Source organism: Tursiops truncatus, chromosome 11 (assembly GCF_011762595.2).
Source record: "Tursiops truncatus isolate mTurTru1 chromosome 11, mTurTru1.mat.Y, whole genome shotgun sequence".
Taxonomy (NCBI): Eukaryota; Metazoa; Chordata; class Mammalia; order Artiodactyla; family Delphinidae; genus Tursiops; species Tursiops truncatus.
The window spans coordinates 51540320-51566397 of NC_047044.1; the positions used below are offsets into that span (position 1 = coordinate 51540320).

General features: G+C 43.1%; 1 protein-coding gene across 2 annotated transcripts in view; it reads right to left on the minus strand.

Moving 5' to 3' along the window:
• Positions 1-14905: 14905 nt before the first annotated feature.
• The window catches only part of RASSF3 (Ras association domain family member 3), a 117748-nt gene continuing 106575 nt past the window's right edge, over positions 14906-26078 (minus strand). For both annotated transcript variants that reach the window (XM_073788422.1, XM_019918506.3), the window contains 4 exons: positions 25485-25592; positions 23001-23229; positions 20619-20728; positions 14906-17580 (listed from right to left, as the gene is read on the minus strand). In XM_073788422.1, coding sequence (XP_073644523.1) covers positions 17431-17580; positions 20619-20728; positions 23001-23229; positions 25485-25592 — 597 coding nt within the window. In that variant the 3' untranslated portion in view covers positions 14906-17430. The remainder of the gene's footprint in view (positions 17581-20618; positions 20729-23000; positions 23230-25484; positions 25593-26078) is intronic.

A 26078-nucleotide genomic window follows, 5' to 3' on the forward strand; every position in this document is an offset into this window, starting at 1 on the left:
TGCATGGCTATGTTCCAACAAAACTTTACCAAAAAAAAAAAAAAAAAACATAATTTGCCAACCCCAGACCTAGTAGGTTGCCTCTTATAAGTTCTGAAGACCAAGCAGAGAAACAAGATGTTAGAAGATACCCATACCATAAAGTTTCCAGACTACTATACTATCAGAAAAACAAGTAATTGAGTGTATCACAGTATCAAGCCACCAAGGAAGAGAACATTTATTTGCTTAGACTCAAAGTGAGGGTAAGTACAGACTCTACTAAATCCATTTCTCTAATATGTAGCCCCCCCCACCATCTCCACTGAGACTGTACCCTGCCCTGCAGAACCAAACACTACAGATTGAGTATTTGTTTCACCTCCTTTCTCTGCCTGCCATGGGTTTAAAGGGCTAGTCATGTGTGTACCTTGAAGTCTGTAGTGGCAAGAGCAGAGAACCTAGGGGCCCCAAGCTGAACGCACTGTGCAGACACTTTACTGATGGCCTAGGAATTACTATATAAGATTTGCATGTGGGACATGGGAGCCGGCTTCAAGAGTACCACAGAGATGACAGTTCTAAATCTCAGTCTTTGAGAGGAAGCTTTCATTACCACCTTCTGCTGGTGACACCTGAGATCTTATATATCTTCACCACCTGCCCCTCAGACTGATGCTGATAGGTCCTCAAAGGGCGGAGAAATACATAGAATGGTTGTAATCAGTATTTATTGTGATAAAAATGGCTCTGCCAACAAGCTGCTTTCCTCAGCTTAGTTTATCCAAGCTCACAAAGCTCATTAGTCAAAGCGTCAAGGTTTCAAAGATGTGGCTTTGAAGACATCTATTAAACTCTGCTCTCTGATCTAAGAAGGATTTTACCCTCCCTCATATGTCTGAGTGCGTGCCTACTCTGCCTGGACGTGGGCTGGGTTATGAAAGGAAATTACTCTCCTCCTGACCCCCAGGACATTATTGTGTAGATTGAAAACTCATCCCTGATATCTGTAGTTACAGGGAAAACAGAGTTTCAGACTAAGAAGGGGAGTTGACACTACCATTCAAGTGGCTTCTCAAAGTGAAAACAGCTCCTCTGACAAACCCTTAACTAGACTCACCAAGAATAAGAGGGGCTCAATTAAGTAAAATCAGAAGTGAAAGGGGCGACATTACAACTGTACCACACATATACAAAGGATCATAAGAGTACTATGAACAACTAATTATATGCCAACAAATTGGATAACCCAGAAGAAATGGATAAATTCCTAGAAACACAGCCTTCTAGGATTGAATCATGACGAAATAGAAAATGTGAATAGTCTGATCACTAGTAAGGAGATTGTAATCAACAAGCCTCCCAGGGCTTCCCTGGTGGTACAGTGGTTGAGAATCTGCCTGCCAATGCAGGGGACACGGGTTTGAGCCCTGGTCCGGGAAGGTCCCACATACCGCAGAGCAACTAGGCCCGTGTGCCACAACTACCGAGCCTGTGCGTCTGGAGCCTGTGCTCCGCAACCAGAGAGGCCGCAATAGTGAGAGGCCCGCACACTGCAATGGAGAGTGGCCCCCACTCGCCGCAACTAGAGAAAGCCCTCACACAGAAAGACCCAACACAGCCATAAATAAATAAATAAATTTTAAAGAAAAAAAAAAAAGCCTCCCAATAAACAGAAGTCCAGGACCAGGTAGCTTCACTGGTGAATTCTACCAAGCATTCAAAGTGGAACTAATACCAATCCTTCTCAAACTCTTCCAAAAACAGGAGAGGAAGGAACACTTCCAAAACCATTTTATGAGGCCAGCATTACTCTCATACCAAAACCAGACAAGGACACCATAAGAAAAGAAAATTACAGGTCAATATCCCCAATAAACATAGAGGCAAAAATCCTCTAACAAGATACTAGCAAACTGAATTCAACAATACATTAAAAGGCTCATACACCATGATAAGTGGAATTAGTACAAGGATGCAAGAGTGGTTCAGCATCCACAAATCAATGTGCTATATACCACATTAACAAAATGAAGGATAAAACATGATCATCTCAATAGATGCAGAAAAAGCATTTGACAAAACTCAACGTTCATGATAAAAACTCATACAGAGATACAGAGTAAACATACCTCAACATAAAAGTCATAGATGACAAGTCCACAGCCAACAATGAAAAGCTGAAAGCCTTTCCTCTAAGATGAGGAAAAAGACAAAGATGCCCACTGTCACTTTTATTCAACATAGTATGGGATAGCTGATTCACTTTGTTATAAAGCAGAAACTAACACACCATTGTAAAGCAATTATACTCCAATAAAGATGTTAAAGAAGAAAACTAAAACTATATGTAAAATATTTTTTCTAATAAAAAGTCGAGAAAGAAAAAAAAAAAAAAAAACCCATAGTATTGGAAATCCTAGCCAGAGCAATTAGGCAAGTAAAATAAAAAGAATCCAAATCAGAAAGGAAAAAGTAAAACTGTAACTATTTGCAGATGACATATATAGAAAACCCTAAAGATTCCACACAAGAAAACTGCTAGAACTAATAAATGAATTCAGTATAGCTGCAAGATACAACATCAGTATACAAAAATCTTGTATTTCTATATATTAATAAACTATCAGAAAAAAATTAAGAAATTAATTCCATTTATAACTGCATCAGAAAGAATAAAACAGTGCAGCATTGGTGATTTAGTGGTGAGCATAGCTGCCTTCCAAGAAAGAATAAAATACCTAGGAATAAGTTTAACCAAGGTCAGAAACCTACACACTGAAAACTAAAAGACACTGATGAAAGAAATTGAAGAAGACACAAATAAATGGAAAGATATTCTGTGCTCATGGATTGGAAGATTAATGTTAAAATGTCCATACTACCCAAAGCAGTCTACAGATTCAATGCAATCCCTATCAAAATTCCAAAGACATTTTTCACAGAAACAGAACAAACAATCCTCAAATTTGGATGGAACCACAAGAGACCCCAAATAGCCAAAACAATCTTAAGAAAGACCAACAAAGCTGGAGGCATCATGCTCCCTGATTTCAAACTATATTACAAAGCTACAGTAATCTAAAGTGTATGGTATAGGCATAAAAACAGACACATGGATCAATGGAACAGACTAGAGAGCCCAGAAATAAACTCATGCATTTATGGTTAATTTATGACAAAGCCAAGAATATACAATAGGGAAAGGACAGTATCTTCAATAAATGGTTCTGGGAAAACTGGCAGCCACATGCAAAAGGGTTTAACTAGACTACTATTTTCCACCATACACAAAAGTTAACTCAAAATGGATTAATGTAAAACCTGAAACCATAAAAATTCTAGAAGAGGGCTTCCCTGGTGGCGCAGTGGTTGAGAGTCTGCCTGCCAATGCAGGGGACACGGGTTCGTGCCCCAGTCTGGGAAGATCCCACATGCCGTGGAGCGGCTGGGCCCGTGAGCCATGGCTGCTGAGCCTGTGCGTCCAGAGCCTGTGCTCCGCAACGGGAGAGGCCACAACAGTGAGAGGCCCATGTACCGCATGAAAAAAAAAAATCCTAGAAGAAAACAGGCAGTATGTTGCTTGACATCAGTATTGGTGATTTTTTGAACTGACTCCAAAAGCAAAGGCAACAAAAACAAACAAGTGGGACTATATCAAACTAAAATGCTTCTGCATAGAAAAGGAAAACAATGACAAAATAGAAGGGCAGCCTACTGAATAGAAGAAACTATTTAGAAATCATGTATGATAAGGGGTTAATATCCCAAACATGTAAAGAACACGTACAACTTAATAGCAAAAAACAATTAAAAACTAGGCAGGGGCTTCCCTGGTGGCACAGTGGTTAGGAGTCCGCCTGCCGATGCAGGGGACATGGGTTCGTGCCCCGGTCCGGGAGGATCCCACATGCCTTGGAGCAGCTAAGCCTGTGCGCCACAACTACTGAAGCTCACACACCTAGAGCCTGTGCTCTGCAATAAGAGAAGCCACCGCAATGAGAAGCCTGCGCACCACAAGGAAGAGCAGCCCCTGCTCACCGCAACTAAAGAAAGCCCGTGCACAGCAACGAAAATACAATGCAGCCAAAAATAAATAAGTAATAAATAAATTTTATTTAAAAAACAAAAAGACAAGGTGGGGGGGTGGGGAGGGGGAAGGGTGAGCTGTGACAAAGTGAGAGAGTGGCATGGACGTATATACACTACCAAACGTAAAATAGATAGCTAGTGGGAAGCAGCTGCATAGCACAGGGAGATCAGCTCGGTGCTTTGTGACCACCTGGAGGGGTGGGATAGGGAGGGTGGGAGGGAGGAAGACACAAGAGGGAAGACATGTGGGAATATTAGTATATGTATAACTGATTCACTTTGTTATAAAGCAGAAACTAACACACCATTGTAAAGCAATTATACCCCAATAAAGATGTTAAAAAAAAAAAAAAAACAGACAAGGGGGAGTTCACTGGAGATCCAGTGGTTAGGACTCGGCACTTTCACCGGCCATTGCCCGGGTTCAGTTCCTGGCTGGGGAACTACGATATTACAAGCTGTGCAGCATGGCCAAATAAAAGAAAATTTTTTTAATTAAAAAATTTTTTTTAAGTTTTGAATTAAAAACTTCTTAATTTTAAATTTTTTTAATTAAAAAAAATTTAATTTTTAATAAAATAATAAAAGACAAGAATGTGAACAAAAGGGAACCCTGTGCACTGTTGGTGGGAATGTATATTGATATAGGCACTATGAAAAACAGTACGGAGGTTCCTCAAAAAATTAAAAATAGAACTACCATATGATCCAGTAATCCCACTTCTGGGTATTTATCTGAAAAAAAAAAAAAAAAAAAAAAAAACACTGATTTGAAATCCACATTCATTGCAGCATTATTTATAATAGCCAAGATATGGAAACAACCTAAGTATCCTATCCATCAAAGGATGCATGGATAAAGAAGATGTGTATATATATACATACAATAGAATACTATTCTGCCATTAAAAAAGAATGGAAAAAAAAAAAAGAATGAAATCTTGCCATTTGTGACAATAAGGATAGACCTTGAGGGCACTATGTTAAGTGAAATAAGAGAAAGAAACCTACTTTATTATCTCATTTTTTAAAACATTTTTATTGGAGTATAATTGCTTTTCAATGGTGTGTTAGTTTCTGCTGTAAAACAAAGTGAATCAGCTATATGTAGACATATATCCCTATATCCCCTCCCTCTTGCGTCTCCCTCCCACCCTCCCTATCCCACCCCTCTAAGTGGTCACAAAGCACCGAGCTGATCTCCCTTATTATCTCACTTATATGTGGAATTAAAAAAAAAAAACAACTACAACAGGACAAAAACAAAGCTCACAGATATGGAGAACAGATAAGATGGTTGCCAGAGGTGGGGGTGTGGAGTGGGAGAAATAGGTGAAGGGGGTCCAAAGGCACGAAGTTCCAGTTACAAAACAAGCCATGGGGATGTCACGTACACCGTAGTGACTATAGTTAACAATACTGAATTGCATATTTGGAATTTGCTAAGAGTACATGTTAAACATCCTCATCACAGGAAAAAAAAATTTGTAACTATGTATGGCAATGTATGACTAATATAATGACCAAATCTGGTTTACCAAGAGAAACTGGGGCCAACCTTTTACCAAAACCTATCCAATTGTAGGTACCTGGGACAGGGCAAAGCTGTCCAATGGTAGAGGCTCGACTTGTCTCCAAAGGGGGAATAAAAAAGTCTTACATACATTATATACTTGAAGAGTACAAGCAAACGCTAGTTTGCAGCTATAATTACTAAAAACAAGTAGAAGCTGCTTTGCTGGAATGGTTGCTAAACTGTTGGTCTCAGCACATGCTGGAAAATATTTTAATGGACTCTCTCAGCTGGCAGACCCCAGACACAAATCCAAGTCTTCCCTCCAGGGGTTCTCCATAACCCACAAAGGCTGGTGCAGGGGAGAACACAGCACAGGGGTGGAGCTGCTCTTTGAGCAGTTGCTACAGGCCAAGATGCTGGCCTGCTTTCTTTTTTTTTTTTTTTTTTTTTGCAGTACACGGGCCTCTCACTGCTGTGGCCTCTCCCGTTGTGGAGCACAGGCTCCAGACGTGCAGGCTCAGCGGCCATGGCTCACGGGCCCAGCCCGCGGCATGTGGGATCTTCCCGGACCGGGGCACGAACCCGTGTCCCCTGCATCGGCAGGCGGACCCCCAACCACTGTGCCACCAGGGAAGCCCCTGGCCTGCTTTCTGAGGCACCTGTTGTCCAAGATCATCAGACGCTACTCCCTTGCCTCATCCTGAGCTGTAGCTCAGGGTCTGCCTGTACAGCAGCCCCGTCCCTTCTCAAAGCTGCCCAAGTAGCTGTTTCCAGACACTGTGAAATGTTTAGTCCCACAGACGTGATGCCCTGCAGCTCAGAGAGATACAGAAAGAGGTGAAGCTATGCTCCAGTCCCCACAGAGATTCCCATCTGGGGTGAGAATTCACATGCATGAGAACACTGAGCAGAAACAAAGGCCAAAGGCCCCCAGACATCACCTACGTGTGACCCTCTGGTCCGAATCGCTCAGCACCTCACAGTAACATGACAGCACGGGCAGCCCCAGTCCCAGCTGCTCTGAGCATTTTGGGTCTAACTTGTAAAAGATGACAGACAACACTCTGCCACTGTATTTATGGGGAGCACAAGGAAAGACACTGAATGAAGATTTCTTGGTCTACGAATTGCCCTAGAATCTTTTGTTTTGCCGTCCCTGAACACGAGTCTAAAAAACAAAAACCAAGAAAATATTTGTTTGAAAAAATGTCCCTCCTGGAAATTACATCCTTAGGTGTTGCTTCTTAGATGAATTTTAGTGTCAACATGATATGTCAACATCTTGGCCCAGGAAGAAGAACTTGGAGAATAATACCACCTTACACTACGTCAGGCTTTGCGGTGTACAGAGCACCTTGACCTTCATTATCTTATTCAGTCCTCACATGAGCCCTGTGAGGAAAGCAAACACACTCCCACTTTACGGGGAAAACAAGTTGAGCTTGATCCAGAGCAATTGCCATTGTAAATTTTAACTTGCCCTTGCCAAAGATGAACTCTTAACCTGTGGAGAATTATTTAGACCTATATAAGTTCCTTTCTCGTGACAGAGGCAAAACAGCTAGAGTGACGCCCATGCAACAGGCTGCCTGAGAAACCAGTGGCCATTGTGTCGAAAATTTTCATGTAAATCATGAATTCTGCCAGGTAACTCCTGCTCATCCTTAAAATCTTAGCTGTAAGTCACTCCCTCAAGGAAGCCTTCTCTAACTGCCTAAGTAGTAGATTCTCATAGCACTCTGTACTTTACCTTTGTGACACTTACCGGTTTGCATTACTCATAGTCTGGTTTCCGTGAAGACAGGACCGTGATGTTCCTGCTCAGCATAATCTACCCAGTACCTGACATCCTTGGGTAATTTATACATACGAATTAAAGAAGTTAAAACACTTGGTGTTCTACTCAAGTTTCTTTTTATGCAAAGAACAGAACAAACTAATATAAGTGACAGGAAAAAAAAAAGAAAAAGAAAGGAAAAGGATAGTTGTAAGAATACAGCTATCACAGAACCCAACAGTAAACAGATACGCTCATTCCTCAAATATGATTACAATTTGTTCTAAGCTGTTGGGGGGGGGGGGGGGGAGGGAGGGAGGGGAATAGGAAGGGGTGGAAGGAAGGGAGGGAGGAAGAAAGGAAGGCAACGATCATAATTCACATTTTAATAAGTGTAAACCCTACTGTATTTCCAATAATATGAAAGTAGGCTTAAATATTTAGTTAGAATATTATTGATCATATGCATTAAAGTTACATACTGTAAATAACTAAATTTCTGAGGGAACCAAGAAGTTGATAGCACCAAGCGACATCAGCACTTGTCATTTGGCAAACTTTTCAAAACGAGGCCAGATTAGGAATGTGTAGAACTCACCTTTTTTTTTTTTTTTTTGCACAAAATAACACTAATTTTTAAGGAAACTTACTTCAATGCAAGGACCTTAAATACAAACATACCAAGTGTATCTGTAGAATCTGTAGTGATGTCAACTGTCCTGTTCCTGAGGTGGTAATTTGCATCTTCTCTTTCTTGGCTGGTCTTTATGGTTAGAGGATTAGCAACTCTGTTGATCTCTTAAGAATCCACTTTTGGTTTCACTGATTTTGTTTCTGTGTTCTATTTCATTTATTACCACTCTTTATTACTTCCTTTCTTCTGCTTACTTTGGGTTTGCTTTTCTTTTTCTTGTATCTTTAAGTGGAGGCTGAGGTCATCCATTTGAGCCTTTTCATCTTTCCTAATAGGCATTTAGTACTGGGTTGGCCAAAAAGTGCCTTTGGTTTTTAAGTAAAAATAAAAGACGCATTTTTCATTCTCACCAATAACTTTTTTGGACAACGTATTCACCGTTTTGTTCCACTACCTTCTGCCATTTTTCAGGCAACTTCATAATTCTATCTTCCCAAAACTTTTTATCTTTTTGAGCAAAGAACTGTTCCAGGTGCCTTTTACAATCTTGCAGGGAACTGAAATTTTTTCCATTAAGAGAATTTTGTAAAGACCAAAATAAATGGAAATCCAAAGGTGCAATGTCTGGTGAATACGGTGGATGAATCAGAACTTCCCAGCCAAACTGTAACCGTTTTTGCCTGGTCATCAAAGAAACATGCAGCTTTGTGTTATCCTGATGGAAGATTTTGTGTTTTCTATCGACTAATTCTGGACGCTTTTTGTCAAGTGCTGCTTTCAGTTGGTCTAATTTGGAGCAGCACTTGTTGGAATTAAACGATTGGTTTTCTGGAAGGAGCTCATAATAGAGGATTCCCTTCCAATCCCACCATATACACAACATCACCTTCCTTGGATGAAGACTGGCCTTTGGTGTGGTTAGTGGTGGTTCATTTCACTTACCCCATGATCTCTTCCATTCCACATTATTGTACAGTATCCACTTTTCATCACCGGGACCTCCCTGGTTGCGCAGTGGTTAAGAATCCGCCTGCCAATGCAGGGGACACGGGTTCAAGCCCTGGTCCGGGAAGATCCCACATGCCACGGAGCAACTGAGCCTGTGCACCACAGCTACTGAGCCCGTGCACCACAGCTACTGAGCCTGTGCTCTAGAGCCCGCGAGCCACAACTACTGAAGCCCGCGCGCCTGGAGCCCGTGCTCCAGAACAAGAGAAGCCACCATGGTGAGAGGCCCACGCACTGCAACGATGAGTAGCCCCCGCTTGCCTCAACTTAGAGAAAGCCTACATGCAGCAACGAGCAAAAATAAATAATAAATAAATGTTTTAAAAAACGGAACATTTTCATTACGTTTCAGTAGAGAATCGCATGCGAAAATACGGTCAAGAAGGTTTTCTTCACTTATGTGGAACCCACACATCAAAGTGATTAACATAACCAAGCTGGTGCAAATGATTTTCGACTCTTGATTTGGATATTTTTTGAGTATGTCGGCTGTCTCCCGCATGGTGTAACGCTGACTGTTCTCAATTAATGTCTCGATTTGATTGCTAACAACTGGTCTACCCGACTGTGGAGCATCGTCCAGTGAGAAATCTCCAGCACGACACTTCACAAACCACTTTTGACAGGTTCGAGCACTCTCAGCACCTTCTCCATACACTGCACAAATCTTTTTTTGCATTTTGGTTACGTTTTTAACGTTCTTGAAATAATAAAGCATAATATGCCGAAAATGTTGTTTTTTTATTTCCACCTTCAATATTAACACATTTTTGACCGGAGACGTATTACAGCCACAGGCGTTAGTTTCTGCAAAAATCCCCCAGTCAATGATGTGTGAAAATGGCTACACAAAAACTCACCAATTCTGATGTCTTTTTTTAAATGCACGCTGATATGACAGCTGTCACATACAATCTAACAAAATTGTTTTGAATGAAGTTAAAGACAACTAAGTGCTACTAGAGCCATCTTACGGAAAAAAACGAACGAAACTTTTGGCCAACCCGATACTATAAATTTCCCTCTATTTCTACGCTGGATCCCATCGTAGAAATGGGCACACTGAGTACAGAGCTCACGTAAACAAAGATAATTCCTTCCTGAGGGAAGAGGGTATGATTAGGCATCCAACAGCTAACAAATACCAAGTAGGTTCCGAATTTACTCTTTCCATCTCCCAGAGGCCACACGGCCTTCTCCTCTCTGCTTCTCCTGCTTTCTCTGCAGTCTTTCTCTGCCCCTGAAACAAGGCCCAATGGTGGGTTCAGTTCCCTGGTTTATAAGTACCCATCACAGACTAACTACAATTCCTTTGTTTCTTTATTTAAAATTTTAAGAAAGTTTAACTGATCGACAGCCTTGTATGCGAGGTCTAAGATCCAATTAGCCATGGTCAGGGCACAGGGTCAAGCTATGTGTAGAATTATCCTTTCCAGTGCTCCATGAGGCAGGTCAGGGAGCCTCTCTGCAGGGTAGCCATTACTCTCAGTATGGAAGTAATTTGTTTAAAAAGAGAGAGGTACAACTGTGCACATGGATATATCCTTTCAGTCTCTGAAATACTCTGGAGAGCTCTAAGATTTACAGTTAGTATTTGAAAAAGCATGGGGTGCTTATTAGAGTAGCAGATTCTCAGGGCCTAGTATTAGCTTTGGCGTGGGGGAAGATTTTTAAATCCTCCTTTTAAAACTCAGCACCTCCAGTAGTTCTGGAGGTGGTCCATAAAGAGACAGAGTAATAACTTCATTTTTGTCTTGAAATCTCTTCCAACAGAGATCTTAAAACACTGCCCTTTCCCAATTATTAGCTTCATAACAACTTTTCCCCCAAGACCTACTGCGCCTCTGCTTGGATCGCCTTACTTGCAAAAGAACAAAAATTTAAAAATCAAGCTGGGGGTGGAAGGTGACACGGGGACAGGAACGTCGGTGCAGCCTCACCCACACCCTACACACTAGCTTGTTACCTTCCTTGAAGGACACGCCCTTCCCCAGCACACACAACTCCTGCGGCAAGTTTATCTGGAAGAAAGGCAATGAGGCTTGGGCTTTTCTGAAGGCTGATAGCCAGGTTCCTCGATTTCTAAGGCTGCGGTATAGTCTCAGATAAGCATCTTTTATTGATAAGGCATTCGGTGACATGCTTGATTTTACCTAAGTCATTGACTTGGAACATCTTCCTTGAGAGATCACACATGCAAGAAAAAACATTTGAAATGTTTGCCATTCTAAAAAGAATCTGAAGACACCATTTGTAGTTTTGAATAAAAGATTTGAATTTAAGCTATCGCCTCCCGCCCACAGAGTAATAATTCAAGGATTCTAACTTTTGGCAAGACACCTCAGTGTGCTGCTCCAGGATTACTAGAACTTTAGCAAATGTTATCACACTTGAAAATCGAAAGCCCTCTCGAGCAGAGCCCCCTAGAATCCCACTTCAGAGAAAAGGAACTGCACAGGGTTTAATCAATCTCCTGTGTCCACACAAGGTGGCTAATTTGAGGGGAGGGTGCACACACCAGGCAAACAACCAGATCTGTGCCGCTGAAGACAGAGGCGCGTTCAAGGTGAGCCTCTGTGTTTAGAAAAATCAATACCGACTCTCCTGGTTAAAGGAACTCCCTCCCTGGGAATTCCCTGGTGGTCCAGTGGTTAGGACTCTGCACTTTCACCACTGAGGACAAGCCAGGCGGCAGAGCCAAAAAAAAAGGAACTCTCTCCCAGACACAAAGCCAAAACCCAACTTCTTTTGAAACTTACAAAGAGTCCTGATGTTTCGTTTGCGTGCAAACATTTTCAAATGCCAATACTCACCTTTCTCAGAAAGGAGAAAAGACGAGCTTTTGGAGTTCAGCTGCCACCAAGTGAGTCACAAGTGACTTTGGAAACTAAGATGAAAAGGTCTGTCCTCTACCTGGTCATTCTCACCTTACAGAATTAAAGGGAAAGATCTGTCAAAAAACCAAAATGAAACCAAAATCACCAACCCCCAAAAAACAAAAGCCAACAAAACTTTAAAAACCCAGGGGTGGGATGGACTGGGAGATTGAGATTGACATATATACACTACTATGTATAAAATAGATTAACTAATGAGAACAGACTGTTAGCACGGGGAACTCTCCTCAATACTCTGTTGTGACCTAAATGGGAAGGACATCCAAGGAAGAGGTGATCTATGTATACATGTGGCTGATTCACTTTGCTGTACAGCAGAAACTAACACAACATTGTAAAGCAACTATACTCCAATTAAAAAACAAACTAACCCTGCAGATGGAGTTAATACATCTTACCTCGCAGTTATTTAACCTGCCCACTCCTTTCCACCACCAACCCCCCCGCCCCACTTCTCCCCCCATCCTTATACAAAGCTGCTTACTTAATTTAGCACTTAATTAAGCAAGTAGTGATTCACACCAGACAGGTGTATACTTTCAAGGCTTTGAATAGTTTCCCATGTTTCTTTGGAGAGGACCATCCTTGATGAGGGAATAAAACTCCAGCGTTTGTAAGTATTTGGTGGCTCCTGGGAACTGTGACTTCTCCCTGAAGCTATTATTCTGGTGGTTCCAGGGAATTATTTTACTAATTACAGTGAGAACACGGGGTTTGGTTACCTGCTCTGTCAGTTTCTTGCACGCAACAGAACCTGTAAACAAAAACACAGGTAGGCATCTCCTTCTACCTAACTTAGTATAATCACTTAAATGGAATCCTAAATGAACAGCAACAACAAAAGGATAGAGCACTCTGACATCAAGCCACAAACCCCAACTGTGCCTAAAGAGGCCTGCTTTCAGATGAACTGCCCATTCGAGGCATCCTAATGGGCCCTTCACAGGTAGTTTTACTGAAAAACTCGGTAGAGCTTATAGGAAAAGCCGGTGGACAGGCAGGGCGGCTCTGCCACTCACTCCCAGAGGGGCCGCGGGCAAGTTGCTGGACCTCAATGCGTTTGTTTCCTCATCTGTAAAATGGGGATGTTGACAATAAATACCTATCTCATGGGAGAGAAAATGAGTTAATACATATTAAAGCTTTTCAGAATAATGCCTGGCACATGGTAAACACTGTGTTTGAACTTGCTATTATAGTACAGAAGGTCCCAACTTAATGATGGTTTGACTTACAGTTTTTCGACTTTACGATGATGTGAAAGTGATACGCATTCAATAGAAAATGTACTTGGATCTTTTTTTTAAAATTTATTTATTTTTACTTTTGGCTGCGTTAGGTCTTTGTTGCTGCGCGCGGGCTTTTCTCTAGTTGCGGCGAGCGGGAGCTACTCTTCATTGCAGTGCGCGGGCTTCTCATTGGGTGGCTTCTCTTGTTGTAGAGCACGGGCTCTAGGCGCGCAGGCTTCAGTAGTTGTGGCACTCGGGCTCAGCAGTTGTGGCTCACGGGCTCTAGAGCGCAGGCTCAGTAGTTGTGGTGCACAGGCTTAGTTGCTCCGTGGCATGTGGGATCTTCCCAGACCAGGGCTTGAACCTGTGTCCCCTACATTGGCAGGCGGATTCTTAACCACTGCGCCACCAGAGAAGCACCTGTACTTGGATTCTGAATTGTGATCTTTTCCCGGGCTAGTGACATTTTTTGTTTATGAGGGTAAACACCAATATACTTAGAACCATTCTGTACCCAGACAACCATCCTGTTTTTCACTTTCAGGACAGTATTCAGCACATTACATGAGATATTCAACACTTTATTCTAATAAAATAGGCTTTGTGTCAGATGATTTTGCCCGACTGTAGGCTAATGTATGTGTTCTGGGCAGGTTTAAGGTAAGCTAGGCAGAACGATGACGTTCGGTAGGTCAGGTGGATGGAATGCACTTTTGACTTACGATATTTCCAACTTACAATGGGTTTATTAGAACATAACCCCACTGTAGATTAATGAAGATCTGTATAGAGACTCTCCCCCTTCTTTCAAAAACACAAAACTCGTGATCAGGATCACCTGACAGAGTCCCAAAACAGTGTACAATTCTTGAGAACTAATTTTGCAACGTAAGAATATTCATTTAAACTATTATCAACAGGTAACAAGTTCCTAGGGCAGGAAGCTAACTCCCTTTAAGGGATAAAAATTCCAAGACACTCCCACTGCACCTTGGGTAGTAACCCAGGCCAAACTTCCAAACTAGATTCTTCTGGCTATTTTGGTGAAAAAGATCTATACTGAGCCATCATTTCTATCATAATATTTTCACTTACAAAGCAGCTATGGTACTTGAAATGTTTTCCTCCTTACCGATTCACCAGTGCCTCTAGGGGGCAGTGCAGTAGTAAGAACACTTGCACCTTCTGGGCGCAGTGCAGTAGTAAAAACAAACACTTGCACCTGCTTCGCCAGTGCCTCTAGAGAGCAGTGCAGTAGTAAGAACACTTGCCTCCAGCAGGCTTGGAAGCCTAAGAGGAGAAGCAGCTGTGCACCCATCCCATGTGAGACAGTCACACTGACCCCAAAAAAGATACTTTAATGTTGAAAGTGGTCTATTTTAAGGGTAGGAGGCCTCTGGGCAGGAATGGGTGGTGAAGGAAGAGGCTAAGAAAGAGACAATGTTCTATTTTGGTAGTGGTCACAGGGCAGCCACTTTATAATAATTTCTAACCTATTCACATGCTTTATAAACTTGTAAATATATGTATATTTCACAAAACAATTGTTTTAGGAATGTGTTGTATGGGCAGACACTCACCTCTGGTTATTCGCCCCAGAGGATAAGGCAAAGGAAAAAATGACATTTGGGAGAACAAATGTGCCCCATTCAAACCTAGTGCAAGTTGGCATATTCCAGCCCGTGTCCCCAAGTATCTACAAAAGCAGCTCTTCCCCACCCCTGTGAGCTTCCTTTTACCTGGCGTATAACCATAAATAAAAACACACAAACATCAACTAACAACGTCAACTTTTAATAATGGAAACGATTTGCCATACCAGAAACAATTTTAGGGAAGAAAACTCTTCCCCATAAAAATAAGCTCATCAAAATTATAAATATTATAATTTTTTTACTTCTGCGATTTAAAATGCTCCCCTGCAACACTACCGCTTCATTTAACCTCGTTCCTGTACCATCACATATTGAAGAGAAAACAGTATTACAGCAAAGCTTAGATAGTTTAATTTAACATAAGAGTTTGTACAATGATTTTTAAAAATCTTTGGCCTCAGTGGCCTCTTACACATTAAAAATGCTGCCGCAGTCACCAGTGTTTGGGAGAGACCGTCGGTCTTCAAGAACCATGAACCGACAGAATTTCAACACAGTCTAAGTTTTCCAAATTGCAACTTGTAGTGCACATGACAGTGAGCAAGGTCCTGGATAATACAGACGAGGATGCCTAATTTAGACAATCTACTTCAAGTAAAAAAAAAAAAAAATTTTCACAGATACCCATCAGCTACTACTTTAAGGTTCTAACAGTGTCTTCATCTGAGAAACAAAGGCTTCACAAAATATGAACTTACTGGGATGGGTAATTAAAAGACCAGGTGGTCGATAACAGTATACTCACACCCAAGCCATCATCTGAATAGTAAAACCAGTATGAAAATCATGAAGGCGTTCCCTGAACAATGAAGGCAGAAGCGTTGGATGACAATGTCACTAAAACCTCACTGATGCGCTGAAAAGAACTTACATGCAAAATTAAACAAGATGTGCTATACATATTTTATAGCTATTTCTACTTTTTTTTTCTTTCCAACTTTCCTTAAAAATCTTAGGAAGATATGATTGTCTCAGTACGCGTGTGGCACAGCAGAAGCGACACTTAGATCTGCCTCCAGCAAGACAGGTGTTCTCTGCAGAGTCAGAAGAGCCACCAGGAAGAGAACAGAAATGCAATAAAAAAGGCACAGTTCACTAAGAGGCAAAGAACTGAAGCACCTTGGAATTTCAAAAAGAATCCATTAGGTGTCACCGAAGTGTCAACAATTCCTTGGGAATTTATAAACAAACAATATCTAGACTAAAAATAGACTGGCACAGTACACCTTTCCTGTTGTTTTCAGATTAACTGCTGCGTGAAATGAGGTTATTAACCTGCTTTAAGGAAGGCTCTTATTGCACATGCATTTCTTTGGTTTGCAGGAACATGCACTTCTGTTAAAATGTTTCCATAAAGAACCCCCCCTCCTGTGTGGTCCGCCGCCTTACAGCCAGGTCACCCTTTGGAACTGAGGGTCTGACTGTCCTGGGTCTTTAATCCATACCCCTGTTCTACATTATGTAAGATCGCACTTCTATTGATAAGACAAAGGGAGAAGGGAAAGCAGGGAGGAGAGGGTAGGAGGAAGAAGGGAGGGAAAGACAAAAGGGAAACCGAGGGAGCGGAGGGAGTGACATTCACAAGTATACTGGGAGCGCCTCACCTGACAAATGCCCCGGATGCTAACAATCTGGGCGAGTGCCTCCTCCCCAAACTCCTTTTCCACTTTGAAAAGGACCTCGGGGGGGAAAACTGTCACTTCACAGGAGTCATAGCAGATGCTCACTGCCCCATCGGCCCAGAGAAGCTGCACCAATCAGACCTTCCACTCCGGGAAGGAAGGCAGAATGGGCGCTGGTCCACCGAGAGGGCGGCTCTGTCCCTGTTTGAAAGGTTCGCCTGCCTTCTCGGTCAGCTGCACTTAGTCCCTCCTTCTGGTCCAGCTCCTACTTTCTTTGGTTCTGCTCCCACGTTTTACCCACTCATATTGTCAAGCAACATGACAAGGGATTTCACGTCTCTAAACTGAAAGCTTTTAACTCGTCTACAAGCAAATTCACCTTCTCCTCTACCATCCACTTGCACAAAACACCTCCCATCAGGGCTCCCCACTTCCACCCCACCTTCTTCCAAACTTGCTCTTTACTTTCTTTGTCAGACTCCTCCAAAATCCTTCACCAATTCCTCAGAGTTCCTAGCTTCCTGTGCCCTTCAATTCATGTGGACCGTTGCCTGTGACATTTGAAAGAAAAAACAAACCGTAACAGGTAGTTTCAACATGACAAGTATTCAGATAGATTCCTCGTTAAGCTTTTAAAAAATCATTTGCACAACCTTAAGCTTAACATCATCATCACATAATTAAAATAACTAAAACAAAATAAGAGAAAAGGGAAAAAAACCCCAGAGTCCATGCTTCAAAACACTCTAGAATGCTCCAGATGAGACTACAGGTTCACAGCTTGCCAAGAGGTAACACCGCAGTGCCTTAACAGAACAAGCTTGCAGAATCCCTTACAGAGGATGCCCAAGGTGCAGGATGCTGCTGCGTGACCGGTTTGGGGAACTAGATCTAGAGATTTTTAAAGGGGAAAGGCCCTAGCATCATGGGGCAAGAAAACCGCCCTCCGACAAGAGACACACTGGCTGCTGGTTTGCACGCAGGTCCCGCACTGTCCCCAAGGGGCAGGGAGCCCCACACTTTACCCGGGTTTCCAGGCCTCGCTGAGGGCTTCTTCCAGCTTGTGTCTGTAGGCCGCGTAGCGCTCCTTCAGGTTCTGTAGCTGCTCATCTTCTTCCTTATCCAAGATCCGCAAGAAATTCTGTAGCTCTGGCAGGCTGAAGGCTTCCCACTGTGAGAGAACACAAATATGAAAAAATGCCAGGTGTTTAATTCAGCATCAAGACTTAGGAATGCGGACGCCAGCGCAGGGAGGTGTGGCTGCCCTCCCCTCCCAACGCACACTGCCCAGCACTGCCCGGCCCTCTCGGGAGTCCTGGTGGACAAGAGCCGAGCCTCCCGACCAGATCTCCACGCCGTCCACTCCCTGCTTGGTTCACTCCCATCGCCCTCTGCTCCCCTCCTTCCAGCCTCCTCCAAAAGGGCTCTAAGACCAAAGTCCTCCTGTAGACACTCTGACCCCCAGAGGCATGAGAGATAACTCCACACTCCTTCCACCTTCCCTCTACGGGGAGCCCTCATTGTCACTGCCTTCCTTCCCAGCTCCCACGATCAATCTCACCACCTCCTAGGCAGCTCTCCCTAGTGCTGTCCACCGCCATCTTGTCCTCCATCCCTGGGACAGCCTCCCAGCTCCACCAAACAGCCAGCCTGAATATGAATACTCTCTGTAAAATGCCAATCTAAGCATCACCCTCCCCTGCTTGGAATCATTCAATGGCTTCCCTTGGTTGTTTCTGCTGAGTCTGAAAGACCCTCCCCTCCCCAGCCACATCTCTCTCACTGTGCCCCTCACTCATTACCTGACATGGCTTTGCACATGCTCTCCCTTCCTCCACTTCGCCTGGCGAACTCCTTCTCAACCTTCAAGTCCCAGCTTAAATGCCACTTTCTCTAGGAAGCCTGCCATGATTTCCTCCCCTTCTCTCCCAGCCAGGATTAAGTCTATTAGAGGCTCTCGCTGATCTCTGGTAGCCTTGAACACAACCTGATCACAAAAGATCTAAAAATTATTATAATTATTTGCTTAGTATCTCTCTCACCTACACTGCAGCTATTGTACTTCTCACTATTTGGGCTTTGTCTTTGGCCCTTGAGTTTCTGAGTTCTCTTTCTCTAATAGCAGCTGGTACTTAGCAGGCACAAAATAAATGTTTGTCGGGTTTTTCTTTAAAATTTTTTTAAATTTAAGCAGTGAGTATCAAGAAGGGTATATGGTTTCACCTGGGAGGGTTTTTTTTATTTTTCAACCTACACGTCCTCCCCACCCAAAAGGAGGTCCTGGGCTGAGAATCACTGTCTGGGCCAGGAGCAACTTCTGATGGGGGATTCCCAGGGTTATGGGGTAGGGAAAAGACGAGATAACCAAATACAGGTGCAGAGAGAGGAGACAGAATAAAACCACCAAGTGGGCCAATGAGAGAAGGCTCTCAGAGATTGAGTGTGAGCTAGTTATTAAAGAAAATGAGAAGTGAAGCAGGAGAGCAAAACTTTCTACATTAGAATATTCTGTTAATTTAAAAATTAACATCTTATTTTTCACATAAATTCTTCAAAGTAAAGACATTATAAAATATCATCTCCCTCCCACTCCCTGACAGCTATGGCAAGTTTCTTCCCTCAAGTCAGTTAACCTTGAAAACCTGAGAATCAGAACACAATACAGAAGTCAGAACAGCAGTCCGGAGCATTAGAACACAATGTAAAGTGAATTTCAAAACTAAGCCAAGCGCTTCCCTGGTGGCCCAGTGGTTGAGAGTCCGCCTGCCGAATCAGGGGACGCGGGTTCGTGCCCCGGTCCGGGAAGATCCCACATGCCGCGGAGCGGCTGGGCCCGTGAGCCATGGCCGCTGAGCCTGCGCTCCGCAACGGGACAGGCCACAGCAGTGAGAGGCCCGCGTACCGCAAAAAAAAAAAAAAAAAAAAAAAAAAAAAAAATAAGCCAACATAATTCCCTCCCAGATAATGTAGCTCCAACTGCACTAAACTATGTGCAACACTTAGAAACCAGCACCAAGAAAGATAAGACGCTGACAAGACTATGCTGATGCGTCTGGCTTGGGCTTGCAGAGCAAAGGCTGCTACGTGCCAAACTCAGAAGCCAAAGTTTAGACTTCTGCACCCAGCTCTCTCCCCAAAATGAGAGTGGATTTTTAAAATTTCAAAACATGAGAATCAAAAGAAGCTTCCAAAATGTCCAAACTCATTGTCTTCCTAAAACTTCCTAGTTAAGTTCCAATTTACACTGACATATAAACATACTCTTTACTAAGCGTGTTTACATACATTTCTAATTTGCGACTCAAAACCAACTTTTCAAGTCTTTAGTCCCACTTTACAGATTTTAAAACTGAGGACTGAAAAGATCAGAACATTTACCCAAGGTCGTGCTCCTAATCTAACAAGAGGAACGGTAGGAAGCAGAGTCTTGGTTTCCTAACTTTTAACCTAGAAACTCTATTCTCGCTGCATTACAAAATGTTCTACACGGACAATTCATGCCATTCAATTCACGCCATTTCCGAGTCCAGACAAAAGGCTGAGACCCAGAGCTTGAGAGATCTCCTCAAGTGACATCTGATCTAGGACAGTCTGAAGTGCTCTTTCCTTCAACTGAGTTGACCTAAATACAATCCTCCCTGAAGAGAAAATGGCAAATGATGCATGTAGAAACATAATTTCTTAATCATCTGGGCAAAGAGGAAAGAAAGATTCTAGAAAGTTAAATGTCTTTTGTAGTAAAGAGATGGCGGTTCCTTTTACTTCCCTTTAGAGCGAAGGAGCCTGGGGGCTTTGGTTAGCAGCAAACATATGGAGAGTGTCGACTTTCAAAGCTCAGCTGGATTAGAGTAATTTGGAGGTAGAGGGGTGAAAATGACTCTCTGGGTGGAGATCAAGTTAAAAAAAAATTTATTTCCTCCCACCTCTGAAAATCACAGACCAACATAATGAGTGTTATAAAAGAATTATCTTGTAGGCTAACTTTGGGTTCATTTCTGACAACTCAAACACACACAGGAAGGCACCCTCCCTCCACAGGACAACCTCTCCTCCCATGACCGGCAGACAGACACACAGGCACACACGTTCCCTCTCCCCTCCGCCTCCCCCATCCCGTCCTCCTCTGCAATGGCAAAGTCACTAGAGCAGAGCAATAAGACAGGGCCAGTTGGTCTGCAGAGTCCAAAGCAAGAAGGAACAATCACTTACCTCTCCAAATTCATGTTCACGGAGAACAAAACTGAGTGTGTCTGTCCTGGGCCCTGCTACCAAACGCAGAAAGAGTGGATGTTCCCGGTCTGAGAGCTTGCAGGCGTAGACTGGTGAGGAACAAGCGCCATGTCACAGACAGAGCACAACATCACTCCCCAGACCAGCACCCCTCACCACCCTGTGCCCAGACCAAGGCAACAGTGTTATTACCCTGGCTACCAAGGCACCATCCTCCTGATCTTGTTACCAATAAATAGCCCACAGTGGAATGAATTCTATACTATTTCCATTCTATCCGCATAATAGAAACTGTGCCTTGATTAAAAAGGAAACCATTCTCAAGAATGAATTTAAATGAGTATCGCTCCTCAAATGGGCTTATGATTAATTCTGCTCCTCCTTTTAGAAAGCAAAATAGGGCTTCCCTGGTGGCGCAGTGGTTGGGGGTCTGCCTGCCGATGCAGGGGACACGGGTTCGTGCCCCGGTCCGGGAAGATCCCACATGACGCGGAGCGGCTGGGCCCGTGAGCCATGGCCGCTGAGCCTGCGCTCCGCAACGGGAGAGGCCACAACAGTGAGAGGCCCGCGTACCGCAAAAAAAAAAAAAAAAAAAAAAAAAAAGCAAAATAAACTTAAAAAAAGGATCTGCACACCCCTTTAAAAACAATAAAAAAAAAATACCATCCCAAGAACATGAAATCAGAACTCTAGAAGCAAATCTCTCTACAGATTAATTTAGAATTAGCAGCCGCAAACAAACGAAGCAGTCCATCCAAACACAAGCTCTGGTGGCTTTAAGCCCAGCTACATGTATCTTGTGCTACACACACACACACACACACACACACACACACACACACACACACACACACACACACACACACACACACACACACACACACACACACACACACACACACACACACACACACACACACACACACACACACACAGTACTGGCATTGCCTTGTAGGGTTGAAAGATTTGCCGTGTGGGTAATATATCAGCAAGATGCTATCACTGTCAGATTATGCAGCTAAAGTCCAGGTGGGCAGGCAAAGAAGCTGGCAGGACAAAATACCATCAATTGACCTGTATTATTTCAGTACTTCCGGATACAACTGCATTGTAGGTGCTGATTTCCCTGTAGATGTAAACTTTCCCCCACTGCTGAGCCTGTGTCCTCTGGAGGACAGGAACCTTACCCTATTCATCTCTGTATTCTGCAGGCCTAGCCCATAATACGGTTTGAAGAAACATGAGCATACTCAGCATCTAGCTGGGCTTCATCCCCAGGCAACCAAAGGATTTTCCCATCATGCCAAGGTGAGTTTATTTTCTACTCCAGCTGCTATAGGCTCAACCCAGAAAAATTAGGGAAAGCTTAAATGTTCACATATACACACCATTTTCAAATTAGCACTTAGTGACTCACTGAATCACTTGTTGTCCACCATTGGTATCAATTTCTGTTCAATGATGACCTGACCTGGAATATCTTATTCAGTTTCATGCAGTAATTTAAGATTCTCTTTTTGGCGGCTTCCCTGGTGGCGCGGTGGTTGAGAGTCCGCCTGCCGATGCAGGGGATGCGGGTTCGTGCCCCGGTCCCGGAGGATCCCACGTGCCGTGGAGCGGCTGGGCCCATGGGCCGTGGCCGCTGGGCCTGCGCGACTGGAGCCTGTGCTCCGTAGTGGGAGAGGCCACAACAGCGAGAGGCCCGCGTACCGCAAAAAAAAAAAATTATCTTTTTAATCCACTGATTGTGGGTATTAAGTTCAGACAGGCAGACCTCAGATCAAAATGTTATTTGCGCATTGCATGAGCCCCTGGGGGGCCAGGGGGCCAACATGCCCCCGGGTAACACCTAGTGCAAGGCAGGCTAAGGGAGAAGGAGAGCCCAAGGCTGTGCCATTTACATAAGTCTGTAATGTGCACTAATACACATGTGCCTCCGATCCTCCGGTCTCGGGAATGCAAGGCCACCAATCACTCCATGTTCGGATGCACATCCAATGTCGATGTGCTACTGAAAACTTCAAGCTCAGATGCATTCTCTTCTGTCCGAAAGAGAATTAAAATCAAAGTGATGGAAAAAAGAAAAGAAAAAAGGCTATCCTCCTGTGCACATCACAAATCCTCCATAAATACCCATCACATATGGGTATCTGGTATCTGGGCTCCTAAGACCCACGACTGTGCAACTGAAAGACACAGACAGCCAAGAAGCATTAAGCACACACCGTGATCACCATTTATTCCAGAATCTGGCCCTGGGCCCTGACATAACTGACACACCTATCACTTCCCTTCCACTAATGAGGCCAAAAGACAGAAATAAAAGCGGGGACCATTTTCATTTTAAGTGTGGCAGGGTACCTTGATCTTCCCTGTGACAACGCTTATAAAGTGCAAACTTGGTAGGGCTCTCGGTCACAAGAAACTTCTTGAGCAGGGCCTCGATCACTTCCCCGACAGTGTTTGTGCTGCTGATGTGGAGTGTATTCATACAGCCATTGCTACTGGGAGCCAGTTTTCCAGAAGTCTGTGAAGGTTTGCAGAGTTCCATCTGTACTTTAATGAAGCCAGTGTAAATCCCATTTGAATTCTGAAGCAGGAATAAAAACACACACATTAGCTGGGCATTTTAGGGAAGGAGCATATCAAAACAACAACAAAAAAGGAAGGTGAAACACTCCTTCTCTTGTTCTCTTCTTTTTCAGCTCTGTGACAGAACCTCGCTCAAGACTGCCCCTCAGGGAATGACCTCGGGGGAGGTTAACACACTCCAGGAAAGTGCTTCCAGAGGAGAGGTCTGCAGGGCAGATGTGGGGACCAAAGTCCAGGACTCATGCCACTGAAGCTACATGTGAAAGGTCAGGGTCCACGGGTGAGGTTACAATCCCCTGGCCCAGATGCTGGCCAAACCGCAGGGCTTATTAAAGCTTGGGGATATGTCCAGGCTAACTGCACAAAGGAAACAACATCAACTGATGACCAGCTATTACACAGAAAAGGAAAGTCACAATTAGGACTTTGAAATACTCAAGTAACAAGGAGCAGACGGGAAGAAAACAAGCTATTTTCATTCCTAGTGGTACCAGAGATTACCAATTTTGCTTAACCTATTTTATATAGCATGGGATCTGCCACAGCATGGGATACATGATGAGGCATTTCAGACACCTCAAGCAGCAACATTTTTAAAACAAATTCAAGCTATGATGTGAACTATAGACATTATAATACAAGCACTTGTCTTTTTTTTTTTTTTTTTTTTTTTTTTTTTTTTTTTTTTTTTTTTGCCGGCGGGAGGCCAGGCCACACAGCATGCAGAATCCTAGTTCCCCAACCAGGGATAGAACCCGTGCCCCCTGCAGTGGAAGCATGGAGTCCTAACCACTGGACGGGCAGGGAATTCCCAAGCACTTGTCTTTTTTGATTTAACATGGTATTGATGTCTCCTTCTATATATAAGTATGTTTTGAACAGCTTTATTGAGGTACAATTTTTCCATACAAAAAGCTGCACATATTTAATCTACACAATTTGATGAGTTTAGCACTTATCTTAACTGATGTAGAATTATTATTTCTTAGTTGCTAAAAATAGTTATAATAGTCTGGTCTTCACTTTCAACTTTTAGTATGTTTAGGTAAAAAAACATTGTAATGTTTTATTTAAACAAATCTTCAGGTGTTATAAATAAATGACACAGTTAACACAGAACATGAAAAATCTCCTTTATAGGCCATTATTTTTCTTCCTTTCCACAAGGTCAATTTATAATACTAATTCACTCATTCATTCTTGTGGAAAGTATGATACAACACTTCACATTTTTTTTCATCTTTGAAACGACATGGAAACTTGTATCTGTTTTCATCTCCAAGGGGAAGAGGAGGGATGTGGAATTTTTCTGCTTTGATAAAAACCGTGTTTGAAGAAGGAGAAGTACGACTGCTGGAATAATGAGGAATAATCTTGAGATCATCCACTGTCTCCCCTTTTTGGTGGAGTCCCCCTAGGGAGGGATCCTTTATCACAAGGGTTTATATTTAAAAGCTCCTCCCCAAGGGTCACAGAATTCAGTAGGGCCTGTTCTAACCGGTCGCCCTGTCCTTTGCTGAACTCTGTCAGGTCACAGTCAATAGAGTGCCAGGCAGGGGTCCAAGGGCCCTGGACACTGGCACCGAGGGATGGCAGGTGCCTCGAGGAAAGTCATCAAGTGGATGGGCGAGGCCAGACCAGTTAGAGGAACGTACACCTGGCTCTGCCTTGGGTCCCCCCTTTCTTTGTCACTAAGCCTGTGCTTCTCCCTCCTACCCCCTTGCTCCCCACCGAGCTTCTAACAGCATCGGCACGAAGCTGCAGGAGCCTGAAACAACAATGTAGAAAGCCGAGCATTACATACTCCATAATACACATTTTTCTCCAGCTGAGAAAAATCCGAGCTCAATTAGATCCCAATCCAGGGGCACAAGATCCTTTTCCTGACACTTCCAAATTTATTTACACAAGATAAAACTTATCTAAGGCCTTATTAGAATCTGAGTTACTGCCCATGTGTTAAAAACAGGCAAGGGATTACACTCAGTGTTAAAAATCCTTTGCGGATCATAACATGTTTTAAAATAAAATTTTAGGAAGTGCTGATTGATTTTGAGATAAAGCTACTTCAAAATACAGCTTTCATTTGAAAGATGCAGAAATATCCCATTCTCCGGTCCTGTATACCTTGACCATTAAGGTTCTGCAAGTATGATTCAGAGATTTTAAAACATACAGACTGTAGTACCAACAACTTATAGTTGTCTTTCAACACGTGTCAACCTAAACAGTATTATTAGTATGGGTACTCACCAAGGTCATCTTCAACTTGTCTGTGACTGCTAAGTTGTATTTATGAACTTTCTCTTTGATTTCCTCTTTGCTGAGGTAATTGTGGGTTTCCTTATCTTTCTCCACATCCTAGAAGAAAAATAAGCCAAGTCACACATGAGCTATCACAGAAAAAAATGCAGATAAGCCAGGATTCATTTCACATTCCATATAACAACAACTACGGAGCACTTTACCTTGACACACACACACACACACACACACAAATCCTATGAACTTTATGATCTTTACAGCTTTACAATCTTTACCAGCAAAAAGTATGGTAGTTAATAAGTATTAGACTGGCACTAATCCCTGACCTGTCAAATTCTATACAACTACCAAGAAGGTCATTTAATCTTCCAAACAAATCCTCATGCCAAGATAGAAGTAACCAGACTTCCTGGACCCACCCACTCTCAACCCCTGCCCCTCCCAGTCTCACCCCACCCTTGCCTCCCCCCACACTCTGGAGGGGAAGATTTTAGTTAAATCCTTTCATCACTGTGAAACATTCACTAACTGTTTTTGTCTAAAGAGCTCAACCAGTGCATGACATCATGCGATGGCTAATAT